The sequence below is a fragment of the Purpureocillium lilacinum genome (assembly GCF_023168085.1).
Source record: "Purpureocillium lilacinum CBS 284.36 DNA, scaffold_2, whole genome shotgun sequence".
In the NCBI taxonomy this organism is placed as follows: Eukaryota; Fungi; Ascomycota; class Sordariomycetes; order Hypocreales; family Ophiocordycipitaceae; genus Purpureocillium; species Purpureocillium lilacinum.
This window is the reverse complement of record NW_027072112.1, coordinates 5415869-5431694: the sequence shown is the minus strand read 5'-3', so window position 1 is coordinate 5431694 and position 15826 is coordinate 5415869. Positions and strand designations below refer to the sequence as shown.

Here is a 15826-nt window from a genome sequence, read left to right as displayed (position 1 = left end):
GCCGCTGCCGCACAACCGTGACTGCGACAGGGCTTTTGTCGTGTTCGCGACCAAAATAAAGCCATTGCTTAATGAGCGACGGCGAAGAAGATGTTCATGATCAGGCACACGGCCATGACGATGATGCCATAGATGGCCAAAGAAAGGGCCAGCTTCCGAACGAGACCGTGGTCGAGGTGCTCCAGATCCCATCGCCACTTCTTCCTCCAGCGCCACTGGCTACGAGGAGTCGCGCCGGTGGTGCTTTCTGGTAGGCTCCCGGTGCTCTGACCAAGTATACCTCCTGTTTCTTCTGGGTCCGAGTCACCTTCGTCGTCTATGTCGTCATCGGCCTTTAGCAGTCGTTGATGATGGACGCTTTCTGGGTCGCTGATTTTGTAATAGAACAAGCCAGGAAGAATGAAGCTGATGGACGTCGAACCAGTGCTGCCGACGAAAGCAAGGACTCGATCAAGACTGCTTACAGATAGCGCAGTAAAGTAGGCAAAGGTCAAAATGACAGTGGTAAGGAGGGCAAAGCGAGTGTCTGACATGGGCACAGTCGTCCCATGATCGCCTCGTGGCGCCGACGCAGCGTTCAGCAAGGGCGAGCCTGGACGACCGCTTCCAGAGTTGTTGCGGCCAGGCCGCCATTTGACAACAGCATCCAGAGAGGCGCGGCATGGATGGACTTGGAGTGGGATCGAGAAGAGGACAAGGATAACGATGGCCGCCTTGCCTATGGTTGAAGCGGCGCCAGTAGGGTCTGCGCAATGTCAGTAGGTAGCTCACGTGGGCAGACTATGTCAAGTCCTTACACATGGATACAATATTGCCAACAATTGCATTGCCAAACGTGATGTAGCCAGTGATTGCCACTACAAGGTAAATGCAAGCGGCAGAGCCGATGCTGGAGGTAACGACTCGCACCATGCTTGCGGGCGAGTTGTTCTTGATCTCGTTGATGATGGAGAACATCTAAAGGCGTTTAGCGGTTGTATGCCAGGGGACAGCTTGGTCGACATACATTCTGGTGGCAGGTATAAGCGAACACGACGACCGGGAGCGCACTTAGCGTCTCCACGGCTCCCGCCCACTTGATGACTCGGATGTCACTCGGATCGGCGTGAGGGTCGGCAGCAAAGTGGTAGATAACCAGGACGATTAAATAGCCAATTGACACCAAGGCCACGATGCTGGTGTACTTGAGCGAGTCCAGTCTGCGCAGGAAACTCAAAGGGATAACCAGGAGCATGAAGGCGGTGATCCAAAAATGCCGGTCGACGAGGTACGGAATATCGGCCGCGCGATCGTTGAAGCCGAGCATGACTCCAGGCATCAGGTCGCCGATGATGATCATGTACGACACGCCCACGCCGAAGCACTTGACGGCGATGGCGAGGTCGAATATTACGGAAGCGTTGGGATATGTTATTTGCGACAGGGCGAAGAACGACGAGGTGCCGCGGTCGAGGTAGCGAGCGCACTTGGATTGAAGGTAGAGTCCGAAGGCGGCCGTCACGCCAGACCATAATATCAGGACGACACCGAGCATGATGCCCATGTGCGATAGCACCGAAGGCATGGCCAGAGTGCCGGCGCCGACAACTGCGCAGCGGTTAGCAGGTAATTCTTGTGTCGCTCGAGGGGGTCGTCCGCACTCGTGTTCAGCAGGTTGACGATGCTGCTAATGGTCGTCGCCTGGCCCCCGTGGCCGCCATCCTTGCCGCCTCGTCGCCGTGTCCTGCAGCCCTTTGTGTCAGCGTATGATGGCCTGGGGTTCGCGCGCGGCAGGGCTCACCTCGACATGTCGCGGGCGCCTCCAGAAGAGGCGTTGTTACCATCCGTGATGGTCGAGTAGGTCGTCATAGCAGACGGCGAAGTTTGCAGAGCTGCGCGGCACCGTGCCGCAGTCTGCGCTCACACGTGTCTCAAATCGTGGCAGACGGGACCCAGCGACGGACAATCTCAGGCCAAGGGTCTCTCTCCTTGTCGGTCATGCGCCGGTCCACCAAAAAGCGACCGTCCTGCGGCGCGGCGACAGATAACGAGGCGGATCCGCTGGAGCCAAGAGACCCGCAGGGGAGCGCAGAGCGAGGGCCGGAAACGAATGCGCGACAGAGGCCGTCCGGAGCGTGGGAGCGACTGGTAGCGGAAGGGCCTCTGGGTGAGGAATGCTGGGGGTCGTGGTGGTGAAGTGTCGAGAGTGAGGACAGATGGGATTGACGTTGCTAGCGATCATGAGGATTGGTCACTGGAGGCGCCACCTGGCCGGGTTTAGCGGGAGGCGGCCCCCGAAACTCGGCTGGCAGCGGTGGCATCCACTGTACTACGCATACGGATCTAATTTGCCGACCAATCAACTCGCAGCGGCCCTGCCGTGTTTCCTCCAGCGGCAGTGGACGTCTCCAGCGGCATGGCATGGGTGCCAGCCGCCGCCTGCGGAGTGTTGGAGGGTCGCGTCGCTGTCCCACCTCCACGTCCGTCTTGCAACATCCAGGCACGCCATTGCGACACGCGAGCTGCAGCTCCATCGACGACGTCTGCTGCTCGCCATCCCAACCGCAACGCCCAAGTGCACGGCGTCATGGATGGCACCTTGGACAAGACGAGTCTGTCCACCATCTCGCTTCTAGAGTCCCGTCTGCTGCGCATCGAGCACCTCCTGTACGGACCCACGGCCTCTCACCCCCCGCCTGCCCACCATGAATCTGCAGCACGAAGATTGGACGAGCTAGAGAGGCGCTTCTCCATGCTATCTTCTCGCGTGCGCGTATACGGCGAGCTGCTCAAGATCTGTAAGTTGTCGTCTGCTTGATCACGAGTCGTAGCCCTGACAATTGCGCAGACAAGACGCATCCCGACTTCTTCCACGCGCCCGCCCCCTCCGTGCCTCCGTCACAACTCTCTATTGACGCCATCCAATCCATCGTCCTCGCCTCCGCGTCCTCGTTCCCCGCGATACTCTCGTCTCTGACGGCAGTCAAGGACAGCCCGATACCGGATCCCTCCGAGAGCGCATCCCTGATATCCAAGGCGGAGCGCATGAAGGCCATCGAGGCAACACAGCTGGCGCAGGCCACAGACATTGCAGAGCTTCGCCGACGAAGCGAGGCCATCATGCGGGCCTGGTACGAAGGCAATGTGCTTGCCAACTCGCAGGTAATGGCCGACGTGGAGAGTCGTGTTGAGAAGGTCGAACGGCTGGTCAGGAGAAGGGAGCGAGAAATCCTAGAAGCCAAGCAAGTATGAGGCTTGCAACTGGCTCGCGGGATTGCTGTCACAGTTGCCAATGGTATGACTAGATGACGGCGCGAAGTTGCTTTCAGCAAGACGGTGGGAGCGTTGGGACTGCATTTCAGTTCACCGACAGCCTTGACACATGTGGTCTCTCGCCCAGAGACGTATGATACCCATTTACCATTGCAGTGGTAAACTCAGCAAAATTGAATCTTTACTTATAGCCACGGCAACGCTGATTGCCGTTCTTCATTACATGTTTCACCATGAATTTACTCGTGTCGCGCTCGTACAGTCGGTAACATCATTGTCCCCCAAGCACTACGGTCCTATCAATGCGGCTTGCCGGCTTACACGTCGAGGCCCTTCGTCCTCAGGTCATCAAACAACTTCTCATGGAATGCCCCCATCGCTGGCATATGCACCGATCCAGGCTTGGGCGGTGGCGCGTTGAACATGGGCACAACCCTCGTCTCCCCCGGCGTCACCTCCAATATGGTGCCGTTACCATACTCGTCCTTGACTACAAGCTCAAACATGGCCTGGACAATCTCCTCGACGGTGAGCCATCTGCAGCCCTGCAGAATCTCGTCCGCCCTGCCAGGGTCTTGGTACCATATTCCCGTCTGCAACAGTCTCGGATCAGCGTCGACTCATCGTGGGGCGCACAGCCGGAGGCGCAAGGAAAACATACATTCGCCGGGCCCGGCGCTACGCAACTGACTCGGATACCAAGCTCGTCTCTCAAATCCCCCAGCGACCTCACGAAGCCATGCAGTCCGTGCTTGCTCGCAAAGTACAGCGGGCTCGCCGCCTCGGCCAGGTAGCCCGCCACACTCCCGACGTGTACAATGCACCCCTTTTCCTTTCTCTTGGTCCAGTGCCCTATGGCCAGCTGGCTCATACGGATCGGCGCCACGAGATTCACGTCGAGGACGGCGTAGTGCCCAAATTCGCCGTCGGCCTTGTCGCGAGATGCCGAGTCCGGGTTCGTCGCCGTGCGCGGCGGCTGCCAGAAGCTGGACCACGGCGGGTCGTACAGTCCCGCGCCGGGGACGACGATGTCGAGGGTTGGAAAGGCAGCGAGCGCAGCGTCGAAAAGCGATGAGAGTTGCGGCCAGGAGGTGACGTCCGTCTGATGGAACACGACGGATGGGATGCCGCGAGCAGCCGGCGGATGAGGATACGACTTTAGGAGCGCCTCGGCTTCGGCGCCGAGCTTGAGGTCGCCGATGATGACGGAGCAGCCTTTTTGGAGGAGGCGTCGGGCAAAGGCCAAACTGATGCCTGTAGACGCGGCGACGCACCCGTTAGCACGTCAGTCGTGTAAAGCCCACCCCGAAACGGGACGGCACGAATGCAGTTGCTTGCTTTATCTGTCTGCTTGTTTACCTGAGCCGGCGCCCGTGACGAGAGCATGCTTGCCCTCAACCGAGAGAGCCATTGCAGCCGATGGAGGAGGTCCTTGAGCATTGGGAAGGGTCGAATGCGACGTGCGCGCGGTTTGCAGACGAGGCGATGTCCGGGAGAGTCTCGCTGCTATGGAGAGTCCATCGCTGCATCGCCATCGGGTCGCTTGTACAGCATCCCATCTGGCTTACAATCCGCATGTGAATAAGCCGCGACGTATGAGTAAGACGCTCCAACACGGCACCATTAATGCGCACTGCGGTTTCGCGGATGCATCTCTTCCTATTTCGCATATAGAATATGGCTATCTATGTGCATTGCGCAATGCAACGCTGCTTCTCAATGGCGGCACCTGTCGGTGTGATGATGCTCGTCGTGATCCCCTCAAGCGTGCGGTGATACCACTCTCACTCCAGGATATCGGAAAGCCCCAGTAACGAAACGGTCCCAATGAGGAAGAATGCGCATCCTACGTCATATACCTCCTGTTTCACAAAACGTTGGATTGCGTAGATGTGCGATGGGAATGACGTTAATCGTGGCCCGAGGAGGAGGTGGCAGCTGGCGAACCAGCTCCCGAGACTCAGGTTTCAGGCTCCCCATCCGCGTTTCTGCCACCCGCCATGGCACGTACGGAGTCGCTTGTCCGTTCGGAATTGAAACGCAACTACACGTGTACAGGCCGCAAGTTTTCTCTGCAGTGTCAATCCGTACCCGCGGGGCGGACTGACGGCGGCTGACCGCTGGCAGGCTGCGGCCCATCGAGATTACGCGGGCAATCATCACAACCTTGACTCCGCGGCATCTCCGTGCAGAAGTCGGAACATCACTGTCCTGAAGGTATCCGCCGGCCGCAAAGGTGCCGGCGACAGGAGTCGCGTCAGCCCCTAGGCGCCTGATGCCATGGAACTTTGGGACGGGATTAAGTGTATCCAACAAGTCGGCACAACAGAAGCAAGCCAGCGCACCTACGTATATCGACTCGGTTTTCTCGCTTGTCTGAGTTGTCCTAGCATGGTGTGGAAAGCGGTACTATTGTCAAACCATTCAGCCTCGTGGTCCGGCGCACGTCCCGGATGATCTGCAGCGATAAAGATCATAAGAGCCGCGCAGTATAGCCTCATCAGACTTCGCGGTCGGTCCCCTCGGAAGTCTGAGAGTATGTCGAGCTCAACAACGTCGACACATGACTACCTGCCCATGGACAGGGCTGTCCTCCGTCCAATAGTCTCGTAGCAACTTTCCAGCGAAGCAGGTTATCGCACTTTTCCAAGTACAGATAGGAGTTAGCCCCAGAGCCCGCGGCCGTGCGCTCGGAGAAAAACGCCATGCCTCGGCGGGTTGCAGCTGTCGTCCCACCTTGTTGTCTCTTGTGAGCATCATGAGCGTCATCCTGGCCTGACCTCAAAGCATATTTGTCGATGTGGAACTGGTTTCTTGGAGGCTGTGCCAGTGGAGAGCAAGGTGCTTGCCATTGAGTCACCTGTTTATCCAACGGCTTTTGCCATGCTGGAGACGTGTCTGAGCGCCGCCACGAATGCAACTGTGCGTGGTTCAGTCACCCGAATCGCCTGTTTACCAGCTCCATCAGCCGCGACTCGATAGTCGCTGCGTGGTTCGAGCCACGTTGGGCGGCAGCTAAGACAGCCACCAAAAGTGTCGCGACATGTCGAAAGCCGACGACGACATCAACAACATCACCAGGCGCTACTCGACGTGAATCTCTCATGAAACCGGTACATAAATGTGCCGAGCAAAAGCAGTTCGTCCCATGCAGGCGGCGGCCAGGCCGGCAGCCCGTACCCCAAGGATCATTTCGTGCTGCGCCACGAGCAAGAGTCGGAGTTTGGCCGCGGAGCGTGGAATGGAATCCCAAGCGATGGGCGACCTTGGCACTGAGAGCAAGGGGGGTTACGAGCACAGTGCGGCCAGGGCCGGCTGGAGCGGAAGATGTGCAATACGGGCAGGACGGCTGGCAGGGGTCGGCACGGAGAGGGGCGCGCGTTTCAACTCCGGGACGGCTTCCTGAATCTGGGGAGCAAGAGCGGATCTGGGGCTTCAAGCAGCGCGAATACGTAGTACAGTGCTCCGGCTCTGGTCGTACGAGAGCCAGCATCGTAGGTATGGACCTTTGATTACGACAACAGTCTCTCAACAGAGCGCGCGAATGCTTCGATGGGCTTGCTTCGGAAGGTGCCAACGAAAAAAGGAGTTCGTAGCCAAGAGTCGTCGGTCCTCGTCCACGACTCATCAACCGGAGTCCGGGAGCATCATAACACATCGGGCGTTGCCCATCGCAGCACCGACCTGAAGCACGCGTCGGCCACTGCGGCTCGCGGTGGAAGAAGCAACCGGCGACGGCTGGTCGGGCGACCGTGACGCCGTCGTGAAACGGCGACGACGGCACGGGGAGCGTTGGCGCCGCGTCAGGCCGCATCCGTCGGCAGGGCGAGCGAGCGCTCGCGCGGTCAAGGACTCCTCAGTTCGATTCAGGGAGACTGCCGGCGAGCGACTCGTTGCGAATGGTACGTGCGACGTGAGGCAAGAGTCGGCCAACGTCGGCGTCGCGTGACAGGTGCAGGATGCAAGCTGCAAGGAGATGGATGGACAGCAGCGGCAGCAGCAGCAGCAGCAGCAGCTGAGCCGCTGGTTGTGGTGGTGGTGAGTCCACGAACGAGTGAGGCCCCCAAGATGGGCTCGCACAAGCTCAAACGCCATGCGGGCGTCGATTTCGTCGATTGGCCGGCCGCGAGTGTGACAATCGTCGAAGAATCAGAGACAGGACGCGCAGGCGTTCCGTCGAGCGTCGACATCTGCAAGGCCCGTGGTCTTGAAACGCCGTGGTGGGGATGGTGACCCCTGTCGCGGAGACGCAGGGGCCAGTGCCAGTGCCAGTGTCCTGGCGGGCAGCGCAGCGTGGGTGTGCCCGGCTCGCAGCAGCCCAGGCCGCTGGCCGCGGACACGGCCAATCAGGACCGAGAAATCGCGCCTTGGGCGGGTACCGGCCTCCCCTGAAAGGCCCCACCTCGCGGTGGGTGGGCTGGCTTGGCTGGCCTGGGTGGGCGGCATGGCATGGCATGGCATGGCCAGGGCACCCGCGTCGCCCGTGGGCCAGCGGCCACCTGGCCCTCCACTCCATTGTCGATTCAATTCGGTTCGACGGCGCCTTGCACGTCCTTGTTCCTGGCGCACACGGTGCGACGACGACTGGAGCTGGCCGCAGGCAATCGCGCAACATTAGGTTGCGACCATGCTTGTGCGCGACCGCCGTGCGCATCCCATCCCATCCCATCCCATCCCATCCCATGGGTGGTGGGTGTCGTGCGCATCGACATCGTCGCCACGGCCTGGGCTGGGCTGGTGGAAAGCTCCAGGGTCGCAGGCGGGCACGCCAGGCACCTCATCAGAGGGCCGCGCTGAAGTGCGTGTGCCGGCATTGAATGAATGGACGGACGCGCTGTTGAGCGCAAGTGCATTCCGCCGCGTGGCGCGTCAGCGGACACCGGCCTGCCCGTCCATGGCCCGCCACCGCCAACACCTCGCCTCCAGGCCTGCTCCTGAGGTACTGACGTTACTGACTGATCAAGCAGCGCCGGTCGCTGGGCGTCCCCTCCATTCCATTCCGTGCGTCGCAGCCCATCGCCGTGTGCCGTGCCTCCGTCGCCAACCACCACCACTCATCCGCGACGCCGACCAAAGGAGTGAGCGATGCCACCTGCTGTCACTTTGTGATTTGCACTAGTACAATTGACTCGTCTGCCCGTCTTTGTTCTCCTTCTTCTCGTTCCTCTGCTTCTGTTGTTTCTTCCCTTCTTCCTTCCTCTCTCCTCGTCCTCCCCACCCCCAGCTACACCACCATCATAGGCGCCTGCGCCCAGGTAATAAAGCATCCTCGCCTGGAAGGATACACGCATTTCGCTGCAATCTTACATCCGGCAAACAAACGCCCTACAATACGGCCTGCTAAAGCCTCCCGCAATCAGCCACCCCCTGTCAGCACATCCGCCGAGCGAGTCGCCAACCTTGCCATCCCCCGACCGCCACGCCGCTGTGCGCCACGATCCCAGCTGCGGGCGCCCATCAATCTCACCACTTCCTCGTTCGCGCACTCGTGAGGACTCCCGCCCTGGTCGCCGAAGGCCCTTTTCATTTCCAGCGCTTTCACCAAGAAACCTGGAACCTCAGCGCACAAAGCGTCCACTGTTCACCCACCACCACCATCTTCAGCAACACACACGCGCACGAGGACCCCGAGCGCTGACACCGGGCTCGGCTCGTCACGTCTCCGGCAACCGAAGCAAGCAGCTGCGAGTGCTTGTACGTTTGGCTCCCTGACAGTAACAAACGCTACCTCTTCGCCGTCTGGTTGGCTCGCCGCGCTCCATCTCTCCGTCTCCCTCTATCCAGGCTCCGCCGGCTGCCGCCACTCGCAAGGTACATCACCTTTTAGGCGGTTCCCAAGTCGCCCACAGTGCTTACCCAGTGCTGCACCAGCGCCAAAAAAAGACATACGCCGCCCGCCCACCCAGCGCACCCCCGCCGACACCCACTGGCATCCCGCAGCCACACACGCGCTACTTTGGCACCAACTCAACGCTCGTCTCCTGTCCCGACCGGCTTTCTCCATCTCTGGTTTTTCGTCCTCTCCTCCTGCTCTCCTTCCTTTCCCTCCGGCTCCATTTCTCTCCTCCGCCCGGGCACCTCTCGCAGCCGCGCAACACCACCTTTCGACGGTTCGATCCTCGCCAAACCCGCCGGCGCTGTCACTCTTTTTCGCCGCCTTTCTTTTTCAATCCGCCTTCATATTCGGCTGCGCCGGATCAAACTCGTCGAAATCTACGTGGCTGGAACCTTGGCCAAGGCGATCGACCACCACCAACGGAAATTGTCTCTCCAACCGCCGACGACAACGGCACCGATTGGCGCCGTCTCCCCGCCTGCCTCGCGCCGTCCATCAACGCTCATCCCCCGCGTCGGCGACGCCTAAGACATCGAAACCATCTTCCTTATGCCCCCCTACGGCTCACTGCGCTCCCCGTCCCTCAGGAAAATGGAACATTCGCGGTCCTACGGTCGCAAGGGCGTCCAGCTGGGCAACATCCTCGGCGACCCCTTTGCCCTGGCCACCATCTCCATCTCTCTCGTACGTCAAAGTCGACCTTGAGCGTCGTGTGCATGGCTGCGATGCAATCCTGCTGTAGTAACTGGCTAACCCCGTCAATCGCAGCTTGCGTGGTTCATCACCTTCATCTCCTGCATCGTTTCGCAAATACAAGCCACCCCCGACGACAAGTTTCCCACTTTTGCCTGGTGGGCCGTCGTTTACAGTCTATTCCTCATCATCGGAGTCTTTGTCGTTGTCGCGAGCGACGCTGTTCACACCTACCATGTCGCCGTGACTGGTTATCTTTCCGGCGGTATGGTTCTGGTCACATCCTCCGTCAATTCGCTCGTCTACTCCAAGAGCGGCGCCAGGGAGGCTGCTGCCGCAGGCTTCATCCTTCTGTCCATGGTGGTGGTATGTGTCAATCTCCAGGGACTCGGACGGTCCGCCGTTGTTAACCACGACTTGTAGATCGTCTGGATCTTCTACTTTGGCTCGACGCCATCATCAACACCACGCGCATTCCTCGACTCCTTTGCTCTTGCCAAGGAGTCTAGTACCAGCCACGGCCAGGCCATGAACGGCTACGGTGGCACCGGCCGCCCCGAAACCTCCAACTCCGTCCAGCCGCCCCAAATGTACACCTCGGCGCAGCTGAACGGATTCGAGAACCCGTCGCCCGTTGGCGGCGCCTCCCAGGCGAACGGCGGGCGCACCTCCGCCATTCCATCCGCCTTCGGCAACACGAGCTTGCCTCAGTCGCAGCCGACGACCAAGCCCGATGCCGAAGTCGTTCCCCCGACGGAGTACCCCTACAGAGCAAAGGCAATCTACAGCTACGAAGCCAACCCCGACGACGCCAACGAGATCTCATTCTCGAAGCACGAGATCCTCGAGGTCTCGGACGTCAGCGGACGGTGGTGGCAGGCGCGGAAAGAAAGCGGCGAGACCGGAATTGCGCCCAGCAACTACCTCATCCTGTTATGAGATACGACATAGAGATACCGCGCTGGGTGCGCTTCTGCGTCACGAGTCAACCACCGGGGAGCCACTTGGTTCCACCACACCTTCGACTCGCCGACATTGTTCTTTCTTCTCGCCTCTTTTAACGCCTTAGAGTCACGACTCCGGGAAATCATATCCTGTTCTGCGCGAATCGGGTTTTGGGACATGTATTGGATGGAGTACATTGGGACGAGACTACCGCCACGACCGGCCATCGATGCCGGCATACGCCTTGTGTTATTTTTTCTTGTTCGCGCATCCTTTCGCTTCTTCGCGGGGCCAACCTCACTCACTAGAGGGGTTCCCGATTGTTTCTCTACATTGCCAATGTTTGTTTTCTGTCCACACACACACAAGGCCTCCGCCTACAACCATGCGAGAGACGAGGGCTTTGAACCCCCAGCATTGAGAAGGATTGGACGATATTGCCGGCCACAAAATGGCACGGATGGACAAATGTTTGACAGTGTCGGTCTACAAGAGAAGAGAGACTGGCGAACAACGCGGGAGGAGGATCGGCTTCGGGCGCTACATGGAATGGTTGGCGACGGAGGGACCCTCCACGAGTCCTGCGGCGGTACATAGTTGATGCCAGAAATGAAGATGGACTGAAATGACATGACCGCGAGTCGAGGAAGCTCGCCTCCATGTGACGTTCGCAGCTGCGCAGTGAAATCGCATGACATCTACATCGAGGAATTATGGTAGGCATGGCCAAGACACTGTGTCTCCCAAGGCAAACGTCATTGTTCTATCTATTTCCATATCGAGGTCGACGTGCTGGCCAGCCGCGAGGCTCGGGCTACTCGGCTGCCTGCACATGGGGACCCCATTCGCCCGGCCCATCGGCCCCAAGGCATGTGAGACCCTCCACAAGGGCGCACCGGGGGGAGGCTGGGCTTCGTTGGGGAAGCGTGGGAGGGATGGATGGCTGGACAAGCGCGTGCGTGGCCGGCCTGAGCGGCGATCAGCCCAATTTGCGGACCTTGCATACCAGCGCGGCACGGCGCTCTGCCAGCCGCGAGCACTCAGCTCAGGGCAAGGGCGGCCGAGCATCGGCAGTCCGGCGGCGTCGGGGCTTCGGGCGCCTCGAGCTCTGCGCTTAGGCTCCTGTTTCGGAGGCCTGCGGCGGCGGCTGCTTAGCCTAGCTCGTGGAAAGAACCGGTTCATCTCTCAGTTGGCGGTTGGTACTGTAGCTGTAGAGCCAAGAAGAGTCATGTTTCCGGCGTAACACCTCATCCGTCGAGTCGTTTCCTTAGCTCCCTCTCCTTCTGCAGCACCTCGAGCTCGAGTCTCTCGACGCCGTAGCGCAACGCTTCCTTTCTCTGCTTCACGGCCCTGGCGCGGAGCTTGTCCTCGCCGCTGAGCCTCTTGCCTTTGGCGCGGTCCTTCGCAGGTGTGGGGGCGTCGGGCCGGGAGAGGCGGCCCTGTTGCAGCTCAGCGCGGGCCTTGAGCGTCTCGATGCGCCGATCTTGCCGCTCAATCTGCGAGTCGGCACGGGAGAGGAGCAGCGCGACGTAGGGGCCGATCTCGTCTCTTAAGGAAGCCTCGGCAGCGGCAAGTGTGGGTTGGGGGATGAGCTCGTAGTGCTGCGATAGAAGACGGATGTCAGTAAATGTATAGACATTGCGTCTCTTGAAATACAAACATATGTGGGGAGGAAGGGGGTTGGGAAATAGAGGTGATAGAGGATTATGCATACCCGTACGGACTTGAGCACATTTATGAGGCGAGGAAAGTCGGAGACGCCATCGTCGAGAGTCTGGACGGAGGACTCGAGGAACTGAAGGGAGGTGCGGAGCGAGCTGACGCAGTCCGCATAGGAGGCGCTGGAGGACGAGGTAAATGCTGCAGCCATCGTGGGCGGCAGCCAGTGGCGGGTGGTCGCAGGGGCAGGATCGTGAGTCGCTGCCGGTGAGTGGTGGTATCGTGAGTCGGCGGCGACTGCTTCCGGAGGAAAGGGGGGATCGTGAGTCCTCGGTGTTGGGTGTTGGGGGGGGATCGTGAGTCCCGGCGTGTGCCCGTGTGGATCGTCAGCGCCGCGGGGGCCTTGGGGGTATCGTGAGTCGTCGTGGCGGGGAGCGAGCGAAGGGGTATCGTGAGCCCGGCAATTCAATTCCGCGTCGTCTCGACTCGTCGTCTCGTCGGACGGCGTCAAGAGGAAGGTGGGTTGCCGTGCGAGGGCGACGAGGAATTATCGTGAGATTGTCGTGAGGCCGCAGGGTGCGCGGGGGCTGGCGCAAGAATGCAGGGACGTCCGAGTGTCTCGTTGTGGGCGAGCGGCGGCGGCGGCGGCGGCGGGCAGAGCAAAACTCACGATAGTTGTTTGTTGTTGGAGTGTGGGGTCGGTCTGGGGGGTGTTCGTGGTTCGTTCGCGTGGGCGCGGCGCGCGGGCAGCTTCCAGGTTCAGCTCCAGCTCCAGTGGCCGTCGGCGCGGGCGGGCGGCGCCACAGGCACCCCCAGGCACCGCCAGCCAGTCACAGCGGCCAGCGAGTCCTAGGTGGGACGGCACTCCATCTATCCCTCTCACCGAGGTGAGCCGGACGTCAAACTCCACCTTGCTCCGCCCGATATACACAGATCGGCAACGACTCCGGGGCCCGTCGACTTCTTCAACGTTCGTCACGCTTGCGCAATGCCCCCAGGCAAGGATGCATCGGCTCCATCGCCTCATCCACTCTCGTGTTGTTGCCGCTGTTTCCTCGCCACCTCGCCTTGCCTGTCTCACCCTGGGACCGAGCTTATCCAGGCTGGAATGCTGCGACTGCATGCCAGGCATCACGCTGTTCCTCCGCCGCATCCGCGTCCGCTCCTCCTCTCCGCCTTTCGCCTCTCGCTCCCCCAGCCCGTTGCCGTTGCCCGCCCTCCCTAGCTCGTTCTGGGGCTCGGGGGGGCCCCGATCGATGGCTGCCGCCTTAGCCCTTCTCCAGAAAAATCTGCTACACATCGGCCCTGCCATGCGGTTTAGGAGCGGATGAACATGTGCGGATGGAGACACTTGGGATTGCCCATGTTTCCCGCTCTGCCGGGTCTGTCGCTGATCGATATGCATCCCGATCTACCTCACTCACTCGCCATCCAAGCCGTCAAGGCAGCTCTCAGCCGCTTCAGGAAGCTCTCCACCACCCTCTGAATCCTGCTGCTGTTGGCCGTCGTGGCCGAGGCCGTCAGCCGCACTGCCCGTAGACCGTGTCTCTGCCCATGGCCGCCATCGTCACTTGACCAAAAGCAACCAGGCATGTAACCCAACATGCCAGCCTCCTGACAGCCCACGCAGGGACCCCCCGCCCGGGTCGGCGTCGTCGCAAGATGAAGCCATCGTGACCGGATTGGGGCTAAGCCAAGGGCTATACGGCAGGCGAGGTGAGATTGGGGAGCCCGCTCAACCACCTGCCCCGGACCTCTGAGCGCTACTCCGGCTCCTCCAAGCATGCAATGACTAAATGACACGGCCACCCTCCCTTGCCTAGTGAGACCTTGGCATCCACACACACTCGTCAGCCACCCCAACCATGGCAGCTTTCGCCTTGCCCCCCCAACCAGCTCTCGTCCATATAATGCTCGGGGGGCCCGCGCTTCCCCTTTGTGTGGAAGGGCTGTTTGAGCCGGCCAGTTTAGCAGGCCCCTGATGGTTTCTCATTCGGGCAATAGGCGGGCGAAACGTCACACACCAAAGGCGGCTCCCCATCCCCTTGCGGGATCTCTCTTCCCCTCCGCTGCTCGTGGCCCAAGATGGCGGCTCGCGGCCCCGCGGACGCGGCGGCGGCGGCGGGCGGCATGGGCGGCCACGGCCTGCGGTTCCTAAATGACGAGTGGAACGACAGCATATCCAACGGCGACCCCTTTACCCTACGCTGGAATCAGACCGTCGACAAGGGCGGCTCCCAGCTCAGCCTCTTCAAGGTCACGTACCCAGAGGACGGCGTCATCGTCTATGAGCTGGTCACAAACTTGACTGGTGTGTAACCCGCCTCCCCCGAGCGAACTGTCGAACTCACCGGTAGAGTGGGGGGATAGAGTCTATGGACACCGCGCAATGCGTGTGGACGCCGGATCACCTGGAGGGCGGGCTGTACGCCCTATGGCTCAGCAACGGCCAGCACGCTCATGCGAACTGGACCATCTCCCCTCCCTGGGTGCCCAAAGAAGAGCCCAAAAGAAATGTTCGTGACCCCCCCTTTCCCCCAGTCACGCTGCCCCGCGCCGTCTGGCTGCCAGTTGTGCACCGTCTGACAAAGATCGACTCAAGACAGGCGGCCATCACTTACACTGGGCTGCCCCCATCATCATCCCCGTGGTCTGCCTCCTTGTCCTCTACGGCATATGTCTGACGGCGTACCTATTACACCGCCGCCGGAAAAAGGCCAAGCGAGACAAGGAAGATGCGACGCCGCATCAGGACGTCAGCCGGAACAACTCGGTCGACTCGGCCGTCACGGTGCAGACATTCACCGTCGACGCCGAGGAGTTCAAGGAAAAGTACGGCCGGCTACGCGCCGCCAGCAACGGCGGCGAGATTTGGATCTTCACCGACGCCTCGGACCATGCCGACATCACCGTCGGCGGCATTCCCGAAAAGGACATTGCCGACGTCGAACTCGGCAGTGGCGGCGGCGGCGTCGTCGGCGGCGACGACGAGGAGAATGTACATGAAATCGATCACCGGACCATCGGTATCGGCCTGTAAGTACGGAATCAAAAGAACCGTGGGTGCCCGGCACCTAGCGGACGGAAACTCTTGTTGCATAGAACGGACGGCATCATGGAGCATTGGCTGTGAATACTGCTCGTCACGGGCGAAGCTTGGTTCAGAAGGGGGTGGATGGGCGGTGAGTCGGGACGCGCAAAGAACACACTTTTTAGCGTTTGCTCTTCACATATCGATCCCTTCATCTGGCTGCTTGGAGTACGGGCTATGGGCGTACACAAAGGAGCCCTGTTAGAAAGCATGGAGGTCTTGTACGATTTGACGATTTGGTATCTAGACCCTGTATCATATGACCCTACACAGCATCTCTTATAGGGGCATCTAAACCTACAATACAGGATTATCGACTCAATATACGGTGGGAGGTTAAGAGTCTTTCG

At 60.2% G+C, this 15826-nt stretch overlaps 6 protein-coding genes across 6 annotated transcripts; 3 read left to right on the top strand and 3 right to left on the bottom strand.

The window, feature by feature from the left end:
• Positions 1 to 68: 68 nt before the first annotated feature.
• PLICBS_003407 (uncharacterized protein) lies at positions 69 to 1848 on the bottom strand (the record flags this gene model as incomplete). Its single annotated transcript, XM_018323151.1, has 5 exons — positions 69 to 745; positions 798 to 957; positions 1007 to 1587; positions 1641 to 1723; positions 1781 to 1848. 5 exons carry the CDS (start codon positions 1846 to 1848, stop codon positions 69 to 71), a joined length of 1569 nt encoding a protein of 522 aa, XP_018178381.1.
• Positions 1849 to 2566: 718 nt separating this feature from the next.
• Positions 2567 to 3231, top strand: PLICBS_003406 (uncharacterized protein; the record flags this gene model as incomplete). Its single annotated transcript, XM_018323150.1, has 2 exons — positions 2567 to 2777; positions 2828 to 3231. 2 exons carry the CDS (start codon positions 2567 to 2569, stop codon positions 3229 to 3231), a joined length of 615 nt encoding a protein of 204 aa, XP_018178380.1.
• Positions 3232 to 3569: 338 nt separating this feature from the next.
• On the bottom strand, positions 3570 to 4663 carry PLICBS_003405 (uncharacterized protein; the record flags this gene model as incomplete). Its single annotated transcript, XM_018323149.1, has 3 exons — positions 3570 to 3845; positions 3914 to 4506; positions 4612 to 4663. The coding sequence occupies 3 exons, from the start codon at positions 4661 to 4663 to the stop codon at positions 3570 to 3572; spliced, it is 921 nt and encodes a 306-aa protein (XP_018178379.1).
• Positions 4664 to 9679: 5016 nt separating this feature from the next.
• PLICBS_003404 (transmembrane osmosensor) lies at positions 9680 to 10720 on the top strand (the record flags this gene model as incomplete). The annotated part of the gene is made up of 3 exons (XM_018323148.1): positions 9680 to 9772; positions 9857 to 10147; positions 10205 to 10720. The coding sequence occupies 3 exons, from the start codon at positions 9680 to 9682 to the stop codon at positions 10718 to 10720; spliced, it is 900 nt and encodes a 299-aa protein (XP_018178378.1).
• Positions 10721 to 11973: 1253 nt separating this feature from the next.
• Positions 11974 to 12596, bottom strand: PLICBS_003403 (uncharacterized protein; the record flags this gene model as incomplete). Its single annotated transcript, XM_018323147.1, has 2 exons — positions 11974 to 12327; positions 12441 to 12596. 2 exons carry the CDS (start codon positions 12594 to 12596, stop codon positions 11974 to 11976), a joined length of 510 nt encoding a protein of 169 aa, XP_018178377.1.
• A 1874-nt stretch (positions 12597 to 14470) lies between these two features.
• Positions 14471 to 15425, top strand: PLICBS_003402 (uncharacterized protein; the record flags this gene model as incomplete). The annotated part of the gene is made up of 3 exons (XM_018323146.1): positions 14471 to 14696; positions 14756 to 14901; positions 14988 to 15425. 3 exons carry the CDS (start codon positions 14471 to 14473, stop codon positions 15423 to 15425), a joined length of 810 nt encoding a protein of 269 aa, XP_018178376.1.
• Positions 15426 to 15826: the final 401 nt, after the last annotated feature.